At 34.6% G+C, this 20616-nt stretch overlaps 1 protein-coding gene across 1 annotated transcript in view; it reads right to left on the reverse strand.

Annotated features, from left to right (window-relative positions):
- Positions 1-237: 237 nt before the first annotated feature.
- SLCO4C1 (solute carrier organic anion transporter family member 4C1) overlaps positions 238-20616 on the reverse strand; it is a 57050-nt gene continuing 36671 nt past the window's right edge. Inside the window, exons 6-13 of the mRNA XM_037032254.1 lie at positions 19585-19700; positions 18214-18358; positions 17602-17797; positions 11666-11816; positions 8288-8478; positions 5987-6051; positions 4267-4404; positions 238-2178 (exon numbers count right to left, since the gene is read on the reverse strand). Of these exons, the coding sequence (XP_036888149.1) occupies positions 2015-2178; positions 4267-4404; positions 5987-6051; positions 8288-8478; positions 11666-11816; positions 17602-17797; positions 18214-18358; positions 19585-19700 (1166 nt within the window). The 3' untranslated portion in view covers positions 238-2014. The remainder of the gene's footprint in view (positions 2179-4266; positions 4405-5986; positions 6052-8287; positions 8479-11665; positions 11817-17601; positions 17798-18213; positions 18359-19584; positions 19701-20616) is intronic.

Consider the following 20616-nt stretch of genomic DNA (forward strand, 5'->3'; position numbering starts at 1 on the left):
AATTACAGTAGTGTCTATAGTCCCCTATCATGAAAGGAGGTATTCTTTGTAAATATGTATATTATAAATGAGACTTCAAGTGCCAAAATTTTTACTTTGAGCATTACTAAAATGTTTGTAAAATGTATCACAAAATAAGTACCCAGAATAGAATAAAATCCTCGATAACTAAAACCATTAAGTATGCCAATTATTTAGTGACTTGTTCATCCAACTATTTTTTATGTGTGGAGTTATTTTTCTTAATTAAGTGGCCTTAGAAGAATGTTTTCATAGTTATTCTGTTCCCTCTCTTATTATTGTTTCACATCTCTATCAATGAGTTCCTCAGAATTTGCTGGGGTTTTTTTACATCTAGACAATTTTTCTATTCAATTCCCTGCTTCCACACACAGACACAGAAAGCCTTAACTCTCCTCTTGGTTGGCTCCCACAGGGAGCAGCACTGGAAACGTGCCAGGTGGAGGGGAAGGGAGGTTGACTCGGATAGAGGTATCCTGTTTGTTCCCTGCTACCTTGCACTGTGTCTTTGGTTGCTGTGAATTTCCTGCTTCCCCAGTTCCTGGGTTTTGACTACACATCGAGCCTCAGCCTCTGATTTCTTTATGCTCTTGGTTTAAGTTTTCCTGTCTCTCTGATTCCTGACCCACCGCTCCTCTAATTCTCTCATAGTCAGGTGTGCTTGCTTGCCTAACTCTCATTCATTCCTTTCTGTATTTTAATTAATAAATGCTACTAGTTTCTTGAATCACCATTGGCCACAGATTACCATGGAATACAATCTGCAAATTCTGTAAATTATCAGTGTGTCTGATCCTGGTTTCCTACCATGCCTTTGCTCTGTTTGTTATTCTGATCACAGTGTATACAACACACTGGTTATAAAAAAGCTAAGCTTATTAAATTAGCAACTTCATTTCACAAAAATGTCAAATGGTTGGGAATGAACTTTTTTTTAGTCGGTAAAATTCTTGACCAGGCAGAGGTCAATTTTGATGATGTTCACTGAGCTATTTTCTCCACATTCTGAGTCGACAAAGTTGGCCGAAGTCTATCTGAATAAATGCAGTGTTATAATATCAGACAATTGCAGCTCTTTACCTATCAGATAAATGGATCATATAAAGAATGTGTTTCAATCAAACAATAATAGGACATCCTAACTTACAAGTACAGCACAATTTTAGTGCTATAAGGAATGTACTAATCAGTTTTTAAATGATAAAAATGAAAGTACTATCTAAACATTAATCATTCATTAAAAAATCTTTTCAAAGAAATGAATAAAATGCACCTAAATCATTAAAAAAGTCTTTTTGTGTCTAATTGGCACTTTGCTTTGCTGAAGCTGGTGCTTTCCTCTGGAAGATACGTAACTGAACAACACTATCACGGATTCATATAAAGAGGTTCAGTGTTACGAACCAGAAATATTAACAAATTACCTCCTGGACTTTTTGAGTTAAAATGAAAATAAGTGTACGATGCTGATATTTCTAAATTCACTATATACTGGGACACAAAGAAGGTAATTAACATATATCCTAGTAGTTCTCTACATTTCTATGATAAAAGACATATTAGTATATATAAACTGAAAAAATATTATTTAGCTGGTTTTAAATTCATGGGCTTTCAATAATAGTTTTTGAAACTCATCACACATGAATTTAATTAATTTTTTACACATAAGTTTTAACTAACCATTAGCTTTTTTCTCTGGCTTAGTTTATATTAGTTGGGAATTTCATACCAAGACAATGAGAATTCAGTGTGAGTGTGTGTGTGTGTGTTGAAGCTTTTGGTGGATTTTGAAGGCACAGGTCTGTTTCTTATTAAAACAAGTTAAAGTCCATAAATATACAGAGATATATAGGAAAACACACTGAATTATCAAACACCCATTATTCAAAACGATTGTCCATATTGAGAACATAATGCTGCGAGGGCAATGCACGTGCTCCTAAGTGGAGACCAGTTTTCCAGCTGCCGAACGGTCCCCTCACTTTCTCCGTCATCCTTCTTCATTCCCTGCTTTGTTGAAGTCACATTCCATTGGATTAGCAGTCGCATCTTTGTTCAAATTTTGAAATGATATATCTGTGTCTAATGGTGGTGGTTTATACAAAAAGACTGCAAGTCCATTGAAGAAAATGGTGATAATTTTACAAGCAACAGCTAAATATAAAAAGAAAAATCAATCATACATTTGCGCCTTTAATGAAAACCCAGTTCACATTAAGAAATTCTTCACAACTAGGAACTCTACATGAGAGAGAAATGTATAAGCATTATAATTATATGTTTCATTTATTTGTTCTACCCTCGCCTGAGGATGTTTTTATTGATTTTTCGAGGGAGGAAGGAGGAAGGGGAGAAAGAGAGAAAAATAACATCCATGTGAGAGTGAAACATCACCAATGGGTTGCCTTTCTTACATGCCCCGACTGGGGACCGAATCTGCAACCCAGGTGTGCTGACCCAGAACAGAACCCACAGTCTTTAGGTGAAAGGGCACTGCAACCAACTGAGCCAGCGGGCCAGGGCTAGTCATATGTTTTGAATTTTTAGAACTTTAGGAAGAATGGTAATATTCCTCAATAAAAACTTGTAGGCATTTCAATGAACTAGGCCATATTATTTTTCTAAACAATAAAAATATACAATTATTTTATTCTTGTTTATAATTGCACATTGCTGCAAAATAAGTATTCTATACAATGAAGTAAATCCATGTTCCATATCTAACTTTATCAACAATCCCACGCCTATAAAAAATTACAAGCAACCAAGTCAATGACAAAGGAAAACAGCTTTCAACATCCTTGAACCTGCAATAAAGTTACAGAATTTTCATGTTCATGATGGAAAACAACTCTAAAAAGAAAAAAAGCTTTGGAGTTCTTAGGAGAAAGTCCCTATGAGAATATATCACATTTAATACTTAACCAAATTTACTTTTAAGTTATCAGCTAAAAATATACAGCATAGCGATTCACTTCACTAGCTTGATTTGTTTTCAAACAACTTGGAATCTGAGCTCAGCTCAATGAAGAGAAGCAAGATCCGGCCACTGCACAGGCATTTCAGTTCCCGTCAGACCAGCGATGTGGCCTTACCACGCAGTTTTTGTAAGGTAGCTACTTTGTGTTAATCATTAATACTTTACTCAAAATGTGTCTTTGAAAAACAGGAATGCTCAAGGCACTAAGTATTTCTATGTTTAGAGGAAGATTAATTACATAAGCACTACTGTTACAGTGTTTTTGAAAAGTTTAAAGGTATATATGTTTCGGGGGGAAAAATTCTCACATTCACCACCGTAGGAAAAGGAACAATTCATTATCTATATCTTTTGGTGAAACAGTACAAACATTATCAATTATAATTTTAAACATAAAAACATATTAAATAAAAAAATTATCAGGAAAAAGTGGTAAGAAGATTAATTTTTCTTATTTTGGTCAGTATTTACTCTCCCATTTTTTAACTTATGTACTTATTTCTTCAGTGGACATCTTATTACTTTGTCACCCTAAGTTCATACAGCACACTCTGAGTTTAAAGACATGTTAGAGCAATAAGCTATCATGATACATGTGCCAAAGTAATTGTGATCACAATTGCAATGAAAATCATACATCATGCAAATATATATATTTTTTTCTATCTAGGATTTCTGCTTTAAAATATTCTAATTTCTTAGGTTGTTTTAAAAATTTTATCTTACTCTACAAAATGGATGCATTACCCTGCTTCATTAATCTTAATTTTCATTTATTCCTTAACCAAGACTATAGAAGACAGACTGGGAAAGGTAAACAGGGTTAAACATCATGGCTTATCTTCCAAACTTACAAAAGGATTTCTTGTAACCTGCCTCGGGGCCAGACGCTCCCCTGCCTCAGCTCCACATGCTCTCCAGAGCCTAGGTACCTAGATGAAATCATTCCAGAGTTTCTGAGAATTCTCCTTCAGTTTTTGTCAGATTTTTCAAGAAGAGTTTGAGAAAAGATGTTACATAGAAAATTATATGATATGTGATGTAATGGAAGCTAAAATGTTATTTTCTTTTTTTATTCTGCACTGAATCTTGCCAACTCCAGGTCAAGCCTTTTCTTACCTGAGGATAACTGATCTCTGCTTCAGGACCATAGGGCAGCCCAACAGCACAGATTGAACATTTCAACACCTAAGTAACAATAATTTTTTTTTCTCATTAACATCATCAATTGAATCTAAAGTTATCGGTAAGTCACTACTTACTTATGGCCACTAGCCTATGGGCCATCTTGATGTTATCATAAATCCAGCAAGCTCCTTTAATTCCACATTCATTGATATCCCAGAGAACACACGTGCTATCTATTGCAACACCAAAAATAATTGGTCCAGGTATTGTGCCTAGGAGAATTATATGTGAAATATACACAGGCAAAGATTAGTCTATAGCTATAGATTTTTGTTCCTGATGATACATATATTTTATGTAAATGAGAGTAAGTATTAAATCTATCCATTTAAGCAAAAACTTATTGACTTTGGCTTTCTATTTTTACTTGAAACCTGTGTGAGCAGCAATTCTTTAAAAAGTCATAAAGCAGAACTTTTAATTCATTTGAGTTATTCCAATACTCAATAACTAATTTCTCTGTGGAAAACATCTGTCCACTTGCAAATCAATCAGTTCATGTACAATTAATAGGGATATAAAGAAAAATAAGCAAAAATGCCAAAATAATTATATATAACTATATATTGCTAATCAATTAAAGTTTATTTTAATAAAAATCTCTAGTATATACTGCATTAATATAAGTATATATTTTGATGCACTACTTTGCTAATTTAACAAATGTGTATTTGTAATTAGCTATTACAATTTTTTAAAGATCTAAACTTACAAAATAAGTGCTAAGAACAGTGTATTATGTGTTGTATGTCTCTATGCATACATATACACCCACACTGACATGCATGTGTGTGTGAGAATGCACATGTGTACCCACAAACATTAATCTAATATGCCTAGTGCTGCTATCTGAAACATACACACACCCACCCCGTAGGAGGGCAGAAGGCACAAAATTAAGGAACATACACATAATTAAGGAGCTTCCGATAGTTAAGAATTAAGTACATGATTTGAGGTGGTACTGCTCAGACAGCTTTCAGCCACACCCAGCCTATTCCTTCATGACCTGTGACATGACAGAGTGAAAAGGGCACTGGGCTGAGCCAGGAGACCACATCCTGCTCTCATTTACACCATGAATTGTGTGACTAGGGGCAAATCCCCGGATCTCTCAGGGCCTTCATCTACTCATCTGAAAAATGGGAAAGTTAGTGCAGGTGACCCCTAGTGTTCCTACTCTTTTTTTTTAGGTTATCTTAATAAAATGTGGATAATATTGTGTATGTAAGTATAACACATAAGTATGTGCATAATATATAATGTTTTTCTTTCTTATTCTTCCTACATCTGGAACCTTATAAAATTTTCTGGTATAAATTCTTTTTCCCATCAATCTTAACTAATGTTCATTGCTGATACAACATAATCATGTCCCAAATAGAGATAAATGCAGGAAGAAAAAATTACACAGTTATAAATAAGATTTTGTCATAATTCATGCTGGTAATAAGTTTTATATGAATAGAAAAAAATGTGTCTTACTCTATTAGAAATACATTGATGATCATATATTTCAAATAAATATAATATAACCTTTAAGGTTATATTTGCAACAGAAGTGGAAAAAATATTTAACTAATCAGAGAGGCAAAAAGTCAAGTCATTACCTTGCTATGGGATGTACAAACAATACATCTTGAATATTGGAAAACAGCTTTCTTTAATGACCTTTATGTAGTTTTCTAGAGGGTTTCATTAATTACTTTCTTGGCACATACCAAAAATGGACAAATGAATAACACTAACGAACAAAAACAATCAAGTTACTAACGAATTAAGACAGTGGCATACCTAATAATCGAAGCACCATAAACTGTATTCCCAACGCCAGAGACCGCTGCCTTTGATGAACACACCTAGGGACAGGGAATACACACGAGGCCAAAAGTGGTTGTACAGCTCATTCACTTTTTGAGCAAATTCATTTTTATACCTGGGTAGCATTTCTAGATTCAAGTAAATGTTATGCACATGAAAAAACCAAATTACTTCTAACAGTTTAGATACAGTCCAAACTCTCTGGAGTTATAAAAGGAGAAAAATGTTTTCTGAACTAAAATACTGCCAATAACACCAAAAAGAGTCAAATAAATGTTGCTAGATACACTGAAAATGTATGAATTTTAACAAGTGTAAAGGAAAAAGAGTATTCATTAAGGAGACCTATGTTGACTATTGCTGAATTCACAGGCCACATGACTTTAGTCTCAAGCAAACAATTCTTCCTCCCTTACTCAGTCTGAGACAGAAATCATACTTATGGGACAAGAGTACAAATTGGAGACAATGCAAAAGGTCACTGAGGCTCATTCTGATTCAACAATAATTCTTTAGTAACTATTGTCTAATGTGAATGAGACATGGTGCTGGGACATGAGAATTAGGTGTGGGTTAAAGAGATCAATTACTCCTTAAAAACAAATTTGCAGTAGAAAGGTAACATAGATAATTTTTTTTTAAATCTGAGCACTTTATTTTTTATATTTAAGTTATTTTTAACTGCAGTTGGCATACAATATATTTCAGGCACATAACATAATGATTCAATATTTATATACTGTATAATATGATCACCAGACTAAGTCTAGTAACCATCTGTCACCATACACAGTTATTAAACATTGTCGGCTATATTTCCTGTGGTATACACTATATCCTTGTGGCTTATTTATTTTGTAACAGAAAATGTATACCTCTTACTCCCCTCTACCTTTTTCACTTGTCCTCCCACCCTTCCCCAACCCCCTGGCCATCATCAGTTTGTTGTTTCTAGAAGCCTATTTTTTTAAAGATTCCATTTGTAAGTGGAATCATAAGTATTCATCTTCCTCTGTCTGACTTACTCATTCAGCATAATACCCTCTACATCCATCTACATGGTCACAAATAGCAAGGTTTCATTTTTTTATGGCTGAGTAATATTCCAATGTATATATGCATGCAATTAATCACATCTTTATCCATTCATCTATTGATAAACAGCTAAGTAGTGTGGTCACTGTGGGAGACATAAGAGGACTAAATGGTAATGGAAAAAATACAATAAAAATTTAAAAAATAAAATGAAGAAGTGAAAAAGACTCAATTAAAAGTTTGCAGAGACAATGAATAGGCATTTCTCTAAAGATGACATAGAGATGCTCAACATCACTAATCATCAGAAATGCAAATCAAAACCACAAAAAGATATTACCATAGCTGTTAAAAGAGCTAGTATAAAAAACTCAAGAAATAAAAAGTGTTGACAAGTATGTGGAGAAAACAGAACTCTCCTGCACTGTGGAGATTGTAATTTGGTGCAGCTACTATGGAAAACAGTATGAAAATTCCCCTCAAAATTAAAAATGCAACTGCTGTACTCCACAGCAATCCCACTCCGGGTGGGTGTTTGAAGAAATCCAAAACACTAATACAAAAAGATACATGCACTCCTGTGTTCACTGCAGCACTATTTACAAGAGCTAAAATAAATTTTTTAAAAGCATATTCTCTATTCTCTAAATGACTCCAAAACTGAAAAGGGGAAAAGCTAGAGTTTGTTAGAAAAGAAATAGGAAGGCTGAAGCACTTATGGAAAGGGAGATGGGAAATATTTTTACAAAGTGGTGTGGATAGCAGAAGAGCAACCCAAAGCACAGTGCACTGGGAAAAGCCAGGCGACAGTTAGCCGTTTATCTATTAGCATGGTTTACAGGAAGGTTTAATATCACAGCACCTGCTGTATAAGGTAGAATGCATGTCATTCTGACTCTGACATACATGGAGTGCATTGTGTTTCCATCACACTCAAATCCAATTGAACATATTTCCAGCTTACAACAAAGCCTCATGAGAGAGGCAGAGAAACTGACATCAAGCACATAACAGGTGGGCAATGTTAGGACACTTTCACATACAAGATTTCATTTAAACCTCATACATGTGAGACTCAATGAAGCAACATTTTAATAGCATCAAACTAATGATCTTGTAAGGGCTGAACTGGCATTAAAGCCAATGGTCAGTGTAAACCCCAAGTAAAATCGTGAGTCCATTTTTTTTTCATTCAACGCGTTACCTTAGGGATGGCAAACTTAAAAATACAATACATACCTTAAGATGGACATAGTTATAGGAGTACCGGCCATAAAGGTAAAAACAATTGTAGCAAAGAAAATGCCAAGGAATATGGGCAAATTTGTGCATCGAGTTTCACATTTTCCAGCTTTCGCTTCAAAACCAAAACTTCCTCCAGGAGGTGTTATTTCTGTTTTCATTTCAACACAGGAACAGTTATAATATACCTAGAATATTAGACATAAAAATACCAAGTGTTTATCTTGAAAACATGTTTTATCACTGTAAATGAGATGATCTCTAGACATGGCTTTCTTACACAGTCTTAGTGCATACATAACCAAGAACACCAAGAAAGAGCAATTAACCCAAAGAAACTGAGCTAACGGGCAGCCATATCTATGAAGTAGAATCACCTGTGTTTGACATTTGTGTCCATTAGTTCAACTTGTAACCTATTATTGATGCAGAACTTACAAAACAAATTGAAAAGAATCTAACAATTATGTTATCACACATTCTAGACTGCTTGGAATTGATCATAATTGTTCAAATACTTTTCCTGCTTGCTTTCTTCTTTTCCATTATTGGACACAAAAAATAAGCATGCACACTGACAACCTCTCCATTGCACTAGTTTATAAGAACAAACACTACAACTTTAACAAGTGATTTAGTAAAATTCACTAATATGTCACATGATGCTGCTTTCAACTGGACCTTTTTACTATAATTTTTTAACTTTTATGAGTTTCCTTACTAAAAGCAAACTGTCTCCCTCTGATGATGGCATATTTATGAAAATCGGAAACTAGAGGTTATTACATTATCTGGAAGGTTATTTTATATATAAATAACATATTTGCTAGTTAATTGATATATATATACATATACATATAAATTTGGAATGAGAAATGTTGGAAGGCAACATGTCAAAAAAATCACAGCATTACTTTTGTATGAAAACATTCAGATATTTCAAAGGTAGGTGGCATTATTTTTTAAAGGCTTTTTACATCTCAACTCCATCCTTAATATAAATCTTTTCACACATCTAAGGCCTCAGTAAAGTCCGAGCAGAGCCAGAGAAGTCAAAGGGAAGTGATGGTGCTTTTACTGTCTGGGCGTCAGAGAACTTTTGGGATTTGGGGGTGTTAAAGGTATCCTGTGGCCGCTGGTACTGATGTAGGGCACCCAGACAGGCAGATGACACCCCCCAAACAGACTGCTTTATACTCAGCCACCAGATACATCAAAATAAAGTAGTGCAGCCTTTAAAAATTTTTAGGAGGAAAACTGAGAATAGTTTTATCTGTTATGATGAAACTTTACAACTCTCCTACATAAAAAAGTATACATTTGCCTACATATAGTTGCTGTCAGTCAGCATCTGTTTTTTGTAGTTTAGGTCACTGGTGTGAAGTAGAAAACTAATATTTCTGTAAAGAAATCTATGTAGTTGTTTATTACATTATTATCAGTGCATTTGCTTATTTGAGATATTCTATAGGGAAAAAAATCTTTAGAAAAACTTAGGTGTTACATGGAATAGTTGGACATAAAAAAGCCAGGACGAGTAGAAAATTTGGAAGTCAAAACAACTTGCTTTTCCTACACAATCCCTAGAAGACAATTTAATGTCTAAAATAGCAATTATAGCATGTGGTAAAAGAGTAAATATCAAATTAATCATATCAAAATAACTAATACCACTTCAAATAGGCTTTTTTAAATTCACTTAGTTATTTTTGGTTTTCTTGTGCAGGATAATATTTGTATCTAATAATTTTACTATGTGGGGAAAACCCTTTCCTTAACTTCCATGTCATAATCCTCTAATTAGAGTTGGTTAATAGCACTTACTGAGTTCTGATTCTATGATATACATCATGTTCTTTATAACTGACAGAAACATCTAATTTTCTAAGCCTATTTTGAAACTGAAGCTATTCTAGCTATCCACTGGTTGGAAGGTATGATAGCTCCAGGTTTGGGGATTTAAAAATACTCCTGATGTCTTTTACTGATTTTCATGGGCATGTCATAGTAGTGATCTAATTAGTTTTTTTCTGAGAATCAGACATAGTCATGTCTATCAGAGGTCTGCTATGACTCAACACAGTCTTTTTGGGTTTTTTTGCACATTTTTTGATGTTCTCAGGTGATCATTTTAAAAGCTGTAAGCTAGGTAATATTAAAAAAAAAGTACACTGTTTTTCACATTCTGGGTTACCCTCAGTAGGAAGATCAAATTCTAGTCTGTTGAGATAATGTTTAATATATTTATCACCTGCAAAATTTAATTAAATATATGCATATGCATGAACAAAATATATTTATGTGTGTACATATGAACATATAACTGTTTATAACCACACACATAGATATACATCTATGTCAGTTTTAGAAGAAATCTGAAGTAATTTTATAGATTATTTCAAATAATTCTCTTTCCTTATTTATACAGAAATCTTTTCTTGCAATCGTAAATTTGCCTTTAGAAAAAGGAATGCCATTTCACTAGTCCATGTTTCAAAGATTCAAGGCTGGGCTCTTTTGTCATCTTATTCATTGTGGCATCATATCACAGTATATATTTCCCTCAGCTCTTTTTAGTATTATCACACTATTTATTAATGCCTAAGATAGTATATAGTATTAGTAATGTGAATATTTTAAAATTATTTGTTCCCAAAGTTCTTAAATATAGCTAAAATAAAATCCTCAGTTTGTGCCTGTAATAGCATAAAATCCTATTGGATTATCTTAAAACTATTCAACTGTAGTTAAAAAACACACCTAGGTGAACTGATATGCATTCTAATCCAGAATTAAAAGTAAATTTGTACTTGAGAATGAGTTAATGATTCAGGTACTTTTTAATGAATCCATGAGGCATCAAATTAAAACAATAAATATTCATGATATTTCTACTATATTCATTGTAGTTAGTAAGACTAGGAAAATTCCCTGACTTGAAGGGAGGTGTATAGTTGAGAAAAATGAAACGATGCAAAATGGTAAATATTATGTTACAAGGATGTAACTGCCAAGTTAATTTTTCAATGATAATTGCATCTGTGCTGTAAAAGAAGACCCCTTCCTTGTTGGATTGGTCAGGTTTTGTGGTTTCGTTTTTGTTTTTTAAAGGTAAAAACACTTCACATGAGCTCTAGTCTTTTAACAAATCCTATGTGTACGATGCATAATTGTTGACTACAGGTACAATGTTGCACAGCAGGGCTCTCAAGCTTATTCCTCTTAGTGACTGAAACTATGCCTGGCTTCTGAGTGGAGGAGGTGGGCCAGGAAGGAAGGAAGAGGCACTGTGTAACTCCGTGAGAGAGACTGAGAAGGCCATCCATAAAAACAGAAACATTGCCTCATGAAGGTAAAGTAGCAGACACAAGTTACCTCTGGCCGTCTTTCTGAAACAGAATTTTTACAGCCTGCAAAGCAGGGAGAAAAATATTGGACTCCATCTCTGCCACAGACAGGATAGTAACGGGATCGCATGCAGTTACAATTGGCATTACAAGGAGTGGTCAAGTTTCCCAGGTCTGTCCTGTCAACAGGAAATGAAAGACGGGCAAATCATCTATGTTATAGCATTTAGCGAACAGTTCAGAAGCATTGTCATATCTTTCCATTTAGTCATTTATTCACTCATTTGGCATATAGTTAATTGCTAAATGAATAAAGTAAAGGTCCTTTTAGTATAGTTGCTGTTAGTCAGCATCTGTTTTTTTGTAGTTTGGACCTTTTCCCATAGAGCTTAGCTTCTTGTGGAAGAGAAAGGCAGTAGAAACAATAGCTGTATTTGTGGTCTGCTAGTGATAAGTAAAATAGGCCGAGAAAGCAAAAATAATTTCTCATTTGATACCAGAAACTTCTTTTTTGCAGGAGGAGGGGTGAGGGGTCTGGTTCTGGGGATTCTAGGCTGTTCAGCAGCATCCCAGGCCTGTACCCACCAGATACCAATAGCATCCCCTCAGCTGTGACAACTGAAATGTCTCCAGACATTGCCTAATTTTCTAGGAGTGCAGGCAAAACTTTAAACCTGGAAGGATGAATAAAGTCATGCTCAGTATATTCAGTTTATCAACTGGAAAACTGAGGCCCAGAGAAATTAACATAGTATTTTTCTATATTTGCCAAATATAATACTCCTGGTTCCCAGGCTCAAAGTTGTTCCATGCTGCCTCTTAATAGGAAGCAACACCTCTGGTGATATAAAGGGTTGCCCTAGGCAAAGAAATTTCTCCAAACTCTTACTTATTCATTGATTCAGCCAACATATATTGAGCAAGTGCAGGACCTTTGCTAGGTGTTGGGAATACAAAGCTGAGTAGGGTATTCACTGTCCTCAAAGATTTCTATCTAGGAGTAGAGATGGATACACACTTGTACACATCTGGGAAGTGTGGCTATAAATATATACTGAGTGTATTTTAGAAGCACTGGGGAATAACATTTGAAACAAGCCAACATTTAGATAAGAGGGTCTGAAAGAGCAACTGCCTAAGATGAATTTTAAAGGATAAATAAGAGTTAGCTGGGTAAATGGAGAAGGTGAAGGGTACTTCAGAAAAGCTGGTACAAAGGCATAATGGTGAGAAGTATCTCCTGATACAAAAAAATACGAATGATTTCCTAGGCAGAGAGTGACAGATGTTGGTAGAGAGGAGTCAAGGACCAAATTATTGAGGGCTTGCATGGCCTTGTTAAAAATATCGAGCTTTTTAACCTATTTTGAAAAGGCAATCAAACTATTTTTAGACTGGACAGTGACCATCAAAAGTACATTAAAAATAATAATCCCAAGAGTTATATACAGAGAGTATGAATTTTAAGGAAGGAGACCAGTTACAATACCCCAGACAGTAAGTTATGATAATGTATAGGAGTACTAAAATAGATTACTTGGCTAAAGCAAACAGATTTGGGAAATATTTTATAGAGTCAGTAAGATTTTGCGTTTGAGTGATTGAATCCATATTCAGGATGGAAGAGTCATGAGTGACTCCTAGTGTTTAATTTGGCAGAACTAGTTTGGGGGGCGAGATGTTTGATTTTATGCATATCGAAATTAAGAGTCTCCAATTTGGTTCTGAAATCTGGCCAGGAGGTAGACCTCTTAATACCAATTTGCATATACCCATAGCTGAAACCATGAGAATGGGAAGATCAGCTATTCAAACAGTGTAGCCTGAGGACAGTACAGAGCTCTTGGAGATCCACTTATTTCATGAAAACATAGTGAGTACAAATGACATGCTAGAGTCAAAGCAGTGAAAATATAGTTAAAAGAAATAAAAAGGTAGAGATAGATAGACAGATAGATAGATAGATAGATAGATAGAGGGAAAGAAGGAGGAAGATGAAGAAAGGGAAGGAAGAAGGGAAGGAGAGAGGAAAATCTTCCATCATAAAAGTGAAAAATACACTCCCTTGCACTGGGAGTGAAAAAAAAGTACATTAGTGATTTTTCTAAGTATTAAAAGGTAATAATTGCTCTGTTGGAATATGATATTTAAGGAGTAGGTAGAGAACAAAAAATTCATAAAAGAAACAGATTATACACTAGAAAACAAACTGGAAACAAATCAGTGAGGAGTTTGAAGGAAAGGATGGCCAAAGAGTAAATCTTAAGTAATTTGTCAATCTACCTAGATCCTCTTCTGCTTCCAGGGGTCCCTAACCTCTGAGCTTCGGACAAGTACCAGTTGGGGCCTGTTAGGAACTGAACTGAACAGCAGGAGGTGAGCTTGAGTATAATGCACTTGAATCATCCAGAAACTACCCCCATTCCACCCAGTCTGTGGAAAAATTATCTTCCACGAAACCAGTCCCTGGTGCCCAAAAAATTGGGGACCGCCATATCTAATCTATTCCACAGACTGCTGCCAGATTTCTTTTGCAAGTGTGGTTCTATTCACAATAAAGAAGCATTATAGTTAGTCTGCCAACAACTGGTTTAAATACAGATATAAAAATAAGGAGAAGAGAAAAAAACTACCCTTGAAACTCAAGAAATAGCCACTACACAAAATTTTAAATGTAAATTTCCAACATATATCCTTATATTAATGATTATTACTGAGAATGTGAACATTTGAGACAGTATAATGCAAAGTACAGTACAAACAAGAAAATATAGTATATATTCCTTATTACCAAGGGTCGGTCACTTTAATCTAAATATTTTATTGTTTTACCTCATAAGGTAAAAGGGAAACTATTATTAGAAAAATAACCAACACTTGAAGCTTATTAAATTGCCTCAATATACATATATATTATTTTCAAATAAAATATTTTAAATTTTGAATATCTGGAATATTTAAAAATATGTATATATGTATATATACACATACATGTATATATAAGAAGCATGTTTATCACAAACAGTAGAATTTAAATGTTAATTTATTTGAATCTAAAGTATTATTTTTATAATTATGTCTCTACAATAAGCAAAGATTTCCCTAAACCTATTGCAACAGTTTGACAGATGTGACTCTTTACGGTACTAGTTTAGATAAACAGTGAGCGTCCAGCTATAGGCCAGATAGAGAAAAAATGGTGTACGTACTTACTATGGTATTTCTTTAAAAAAAAGATTTTTATTATTTTATTTTAGAGACGGAAAGAGAGGAAGAGAAAAATCAATGTGTGGTTGCCTCTCACGTGCCCTTTGTTTGGGACCTGGCCTGCAACCCAGACATGTACCCTGGGAATTGAACCCTGTACCCTGACTGGGAATTGAACCAGTGACCCTTTGATTCACAGGCTGGTGCTCAATCCACTGAGCCACACCAACCAGGCTCTTACAATGGGATTCTAATTTTATGAGGTTCTAAGTATAAAGTAAAACACATGTGACCTTTACAAACATTGCATTACCAAAACAGACCCACAGTTTCTATAGATTGTTAAGGAAATATAAGAACAATGGGAAATTTTAATAATAGATTTCTAGAAATATAGTTACCTTTCAATTAAATTTAGTGTTTTGCCCATATTAAACACTTAATAATAAATTCTTTAAAATACTATGAATATTAAAAACATCTCCTAAAATAATCAGTATTATTGATCTTAAGCTTTCTGGACGTAATGTTAAATAGGGCTTTAAATGAACGTATAGAAAAGCTTAATTCATTCATTCACAGACCCAAAAGCTCTTTTTAACTCACCTGTGTTTACATGGCAAAGGGGAGAGACTCACTGAACTCTCTACTAGTGGTGCAATGAGTCTTCACAACCCTCCCTTCTTTCTCCCACTCACTAATGAGGTATTATTTGAATTCTCTTTTTAAAAAATATTTAATTTATTTATTTTTAGAGAGAGAGGGAAGAAAGGGAGAAAGAGAGGGAAACACCACTGTGTGGTTGCCTGTCACATGCCCCCTCGTGGGGACCTGGCCTGCAACCCACGCCTGTGCCTGACTGAGTGGGAATCAAACTGGCCACCCTTTGGTTTGGAGCACTTAGTGCACACCGGCCAGGGCCGAATTCTGAGTTTGTTCTTTTCATATACATGTTTCTTGGATTAGAGTATTTTGACTAAGCTGCCCATGGTATGGGCATTTTAAAATGCAGATTACAGAGCTAAAAATAAGAATTGGGGGCATAGGAAAAACAACGGTCCAACAATATCATCTCTCCATGACATCCAAGTTTATCTGTATCTATATTTACACACATGTGTGAGCATGCATGCATATGCATGTATACTCACTGTCAGGTTTTTTCCCCCAAGAACCTGTGCATTAAGCACTGTATATCAGCTCTTGATATCTCTTGATAACAAACCCCTACATGCACCTCGAACTGGTAGCGTCTCACTTGCTTTCCCCTCTCTGATTAGACTAAGGACAGTTCATCTGGTAGTAACTCTTGCTTTAGGCAGAAACTACTAAAAGGATCCGCATATACATGGTTCATCTGTCAAGGTGATAAATTAGTATTAAACTGTCCAGAACTTTTTGTTCCTCTAAAAGGAACACACCAAAATGACTGGTTTCTTGAGATAGATTTGGGTGTGAAAGTCACATCTGCCCAACCTACCTTTAGTACCTTTCAATATTTCCAGATATTTTTCTACTATTTCCAGAAACATGACCTAAGCCCATCTAAACGGGTCCTGAAACCTAGCCTTCAACTTCTAGTATTTATTGGCTTAACATATATATTCCCTCTACCTTTCCCTCTTCTAAAATTTTCATCTCTCAAAACTCTTTGCATCCCTAAAGGATATTTCATCCCCATTTTTATTCTGCCATGAAATCTTTCCCGAATCTAGTCAAAGGAAACTTAAAAGCTCTCTTTTTGAATTTCATAGCCTTTTGTATAACTCTCATTACCTAATGCATTGTTCATTCACGGTTCTATTTCCCAATCTCTCCTGCTACAGTGAAAACTCTTCTAGACTAAACTTTTGCCACAAAGTTCTGCCAGAGGAAGCAGTCAATGAATACTAAATAGATGCGAGCTGAACTATGCGTGGCTTTGGAATGCTCAGCATCTCATTTGTGTAAAACGGTAACAGACATATTCAGGAATTACACATCACGCTAACTGTCAATGGCAAACTCTTCCAAAAGTATAATTTAATTAGGTTATTTGAATGCCGTGTTGTACAAATTATGGAGTCCCTGACCTGGAGTACCGTCTCCCCAACAGCCTCAAACATAGGTAGTGACACTAATATCACAGCAGCACCACAGGCTACAAAACACACTGCCACGCACTCCCCTGCCTGAATCGCTGCTCATGGCTTTGGACTGCAGAGCAAAACAAACAAGGCAAAGAGAGAGAAAATGGTCAAACCAGTTCAAGGTGGAAATGTGGTTACAGAGCAGAAGGAGAAGTCATGTATGTCTTTCCAGTAAACACCAGCTTCTAAAGTAGATACAACAGTGACTGGTATCACCTAGGACTAGCTCCATTTTACTTTCTCTTCTGGCCCATTTTTCAACCCACTTAATATAAGAATCTCGTCATGAAGACATGTCCATTTTTAAAAATTTAAATCAATAGGAACATATAATGTGAAATTCTCCCTTAGCTATAAATCACTTCAGGGCAAAGATTCTGCTGTATTGAATCTTTGTATCCCTGAGCTATAGTATCAGTACAGAATAACTGCTCTCTGAATAAATACCCAACTTTTAATAAGATGTCAATTATTTAAACTAAAATAAATAGTACCTATTCTGACATAGGAAAAAGGCTTCCAGTGAAAAAGAAAAACACAATCTCTCATCAATTTATTACATATTTGGAAATACACACATAGTTCATTATTCTAATATTAATTTCAATAAGCATTGAAATATATTTACCCATTATATGATTCAGACACACCAGCAAATGGCTCGTTTTCACAGCTGGCATAAACAAATACAAAACTCAGCACCAGTGCGATTAAAGATGTGAGCAAAGCAAACCTCATTGTGTTTTTACACGTCATTTTGAATTTTGAAACAAGAACACCACCTAAAATCTGACCGAGAGCGGCTCCTGGAATTAAAACAGCGCCTGATGAGAAAGAAGACACAGTGAGAAAACACACAGTACACTCAGTAACTCACACCAAAAACTGGACAGCATCAAAAACAAGGGCTAAATTGGTTTTAACATGTGAAAACACTGGTGATTTAGACACATAGGAATAAATGATTTAGTAGTTACATTAATAAATTTAAGAAAATTAATGTTTTGCGTGTTAATAGTAATATACATTCTCTTTAGCTACATAGCTATATAACCTCTGTGTCTTTCAAGTTCACACAAAAGATTGTTTAATATCAGAATATTAGAAACTTTTATCAAAATCAGTGTAAAGTTTATATTTCAAGGATTTGGCTACCAAAAATCACATGCTATTTTTTTAAATATTTAATAATGGTACAGTAAAATGATTAGGTTACATGAAAACAAAGAAAATGTTTTACCTCCAAGTGTAGCTGCAAAGCTGGATGACAATCCAAACTGATTTTCTATGAATTTAGGTAAAAATGTAGCAAATCCAGTAGTAATTAAGGCTTCTGAAGAAGTTGACATAACTAAACACATAAAGACAGTATTCTTCATCAAATTCTAAAGAAAAAATACAATTCACCAAATGAATAACCATGATCAAACTGCAAAACAGCATCACGATGGCAATTTTCAATAAACACCATACAATTATTCATAAAATTCCAGCTTTTCCTCAGCATTAAAGTATAAAATCGATTAAATAGCTTTACCTAGAGAATGTTGAGGATATAAGTCTGTGGCGCACCCAGCTGGTTGGCTGTGCCTTTGTTACTGGCAAGGGAGTGGAAGAAGGGGTAAAACCCGTTTGGAAAGCCTACCTTCCCCAGCCTTCCAGTAAATCTCCAGACAGTAAATCTGCCCCCGTAATCGATTTTTATTGTGTTCTGAATTCCTGTGCCCAGTAAATAAAGAACCTGACCATGAGCACATGTGAGAATGGTCCTTAGGCATCTAACATGTAGTGTTGTTCCAAGGAGGAAGGACTCGGGAGTTTCGGACCTCACACGGGCACAGAGTTACGTAATTTTAAAGAGGTGTCTATGTTGCTAGACAGAATGGAGTATAGAGATTCATTATCTCAATATATCTAACCATAAAGTGAGAACCAAAATATATTTCTGGAATATTAAAGGCAAAAAACATAAAACCAACCACCACGTGCACACACACACACACACACTCACACGTGCAAACACAAGGGTCACAAAGGGGCAAGATAAGAGATTTAGAAATCAGAGCCAGATAATCTAAGGAAAAGTAAATAATTTCAAATCTTGAAAAGGTAAAAGTATAAAGTCTTGCATGTGGAAAAATTTTATAATGCTAAGTAGAAAGAATGCTTTTCTGCTGAGTTCAACAAACAGACCATAGAACTTTTGCTTAACCTCAAATTCAAACCAAGTACCCACTAACTGCCATTTCTTTCACAATAGAAACACATTGGTCCAGTGTTCTCAAATACAGGTGTACAATTCAGTGATATTGATCCATACGATACATAAAGGGAATGGCATGGAGTATGGGCTACAGTGAGGATGAGGAACCACTGAATATTGATATTGCCAATAAGATAACTCCTTTTCTTTCAACTGTTCTACTCTGGAATGGTTTTCATTTACTCAAAGTACAATAAAATGAAATCTGAAGAGTTGTTTATAAAAACTAGAATAATAGTAAATAAGCAAACAATAATGCATTGTGGAAATATTTATATACATGTGAATGTGTTTACATGTCTACATATGTCTGTGAGGGGTGAATGTGTGTGATCAGTGTTATTTTACCTTGAGAGCAGCTGGAAAATCTTTAAACTTTTTTCCAAAATTCTCATCTGTAAGTTCTAAAGAACTATTACTCTGATGAGTCTGGGAAGTTTTTCCATCTTGAATTTTTTCTGTACCTAAAAAAATAGTAAATACTTGCTCCATCACCTTACTTTTCATTTTTAAAAATGAATTATTTTCAATTAATACACACTTCTACAGCATATAAATTCCAAATATTAGAAGCTGGCTTCTCGCTTTATAAAAACAAAAAAACAACAACAACTGTATGAAAATCCATGTCTTCAAGCTGGCTGTCCTAAGATCTACTATTATTACCACTAACTAAAAAAATTCAACCTATCTAAAACTTAAGATGAAATAATTTTCTCCAATACATATTTATTCTCTTTTTAGAAAATCTCTCAAAAATATTTTCTTCCATTAAATGCCTCTCTTTCTCATCATTTATACCATAAACAAAGTATGATAGAGCCTTTTCCCCCCTTTACTCTCTTTAATTTTAAAATGTTTTGCAAATAAAACCATATTTACCATCTATTACCAGGTCCTTTTGGTCTTTAATAATGGTTCTTTGAATAAGTCTGAGAAAACAGTCACTACATAGCATTATAACTGGGATGGTCCAGAAGAGAAAAAAAAAAACAATGGTTCCACCTACTTCTATTCTTCCAACTTATCATTTGCCCATTTCCAAATGGTAATTATTCAAGAGAAACAATGAAATACCCTCAGTGTAGAGAAATATATATATATATGAACTGCATGATTATACAGAAGCAAAATATCAGAAAGAAAGAAATGGATATTCTCTTCTATTAATCTTTTCTTTTTTGGACAGACTGTCCAGCACTAGCATATACTGAAAATGAGCGGGTGACAATTGGAAAAAACCGTTGTACTTTCAACAACAAATAATTAACATCAATGATCTAAGGCAGACTTGTAATGAAGTTAGTGTCTAACTGAATACAAACTAATAATTTCAAAGATATCATATCTTACAAGTATACATAAAGCAGGGTTTCAGAT

The sequence above is a fragment of the Sturnira hondurensis genome, unplaced genomic scaffold (assembly GCF_014824575.4).
Source record: "Sturnira hondurensis isolate 20B ecotype Veracruz unplaced genomic scaffold, ASM1482457v3 Scaffold0021354, whole genome shotgun sequence".
Taxonomy (NCBI): domain Eukaryota; kingdom Metazoa; phylum Chordata; class Mammalia; order Chiroptera; family Phyllostomidae; genus Sturnira; species Sturnira hondurensis.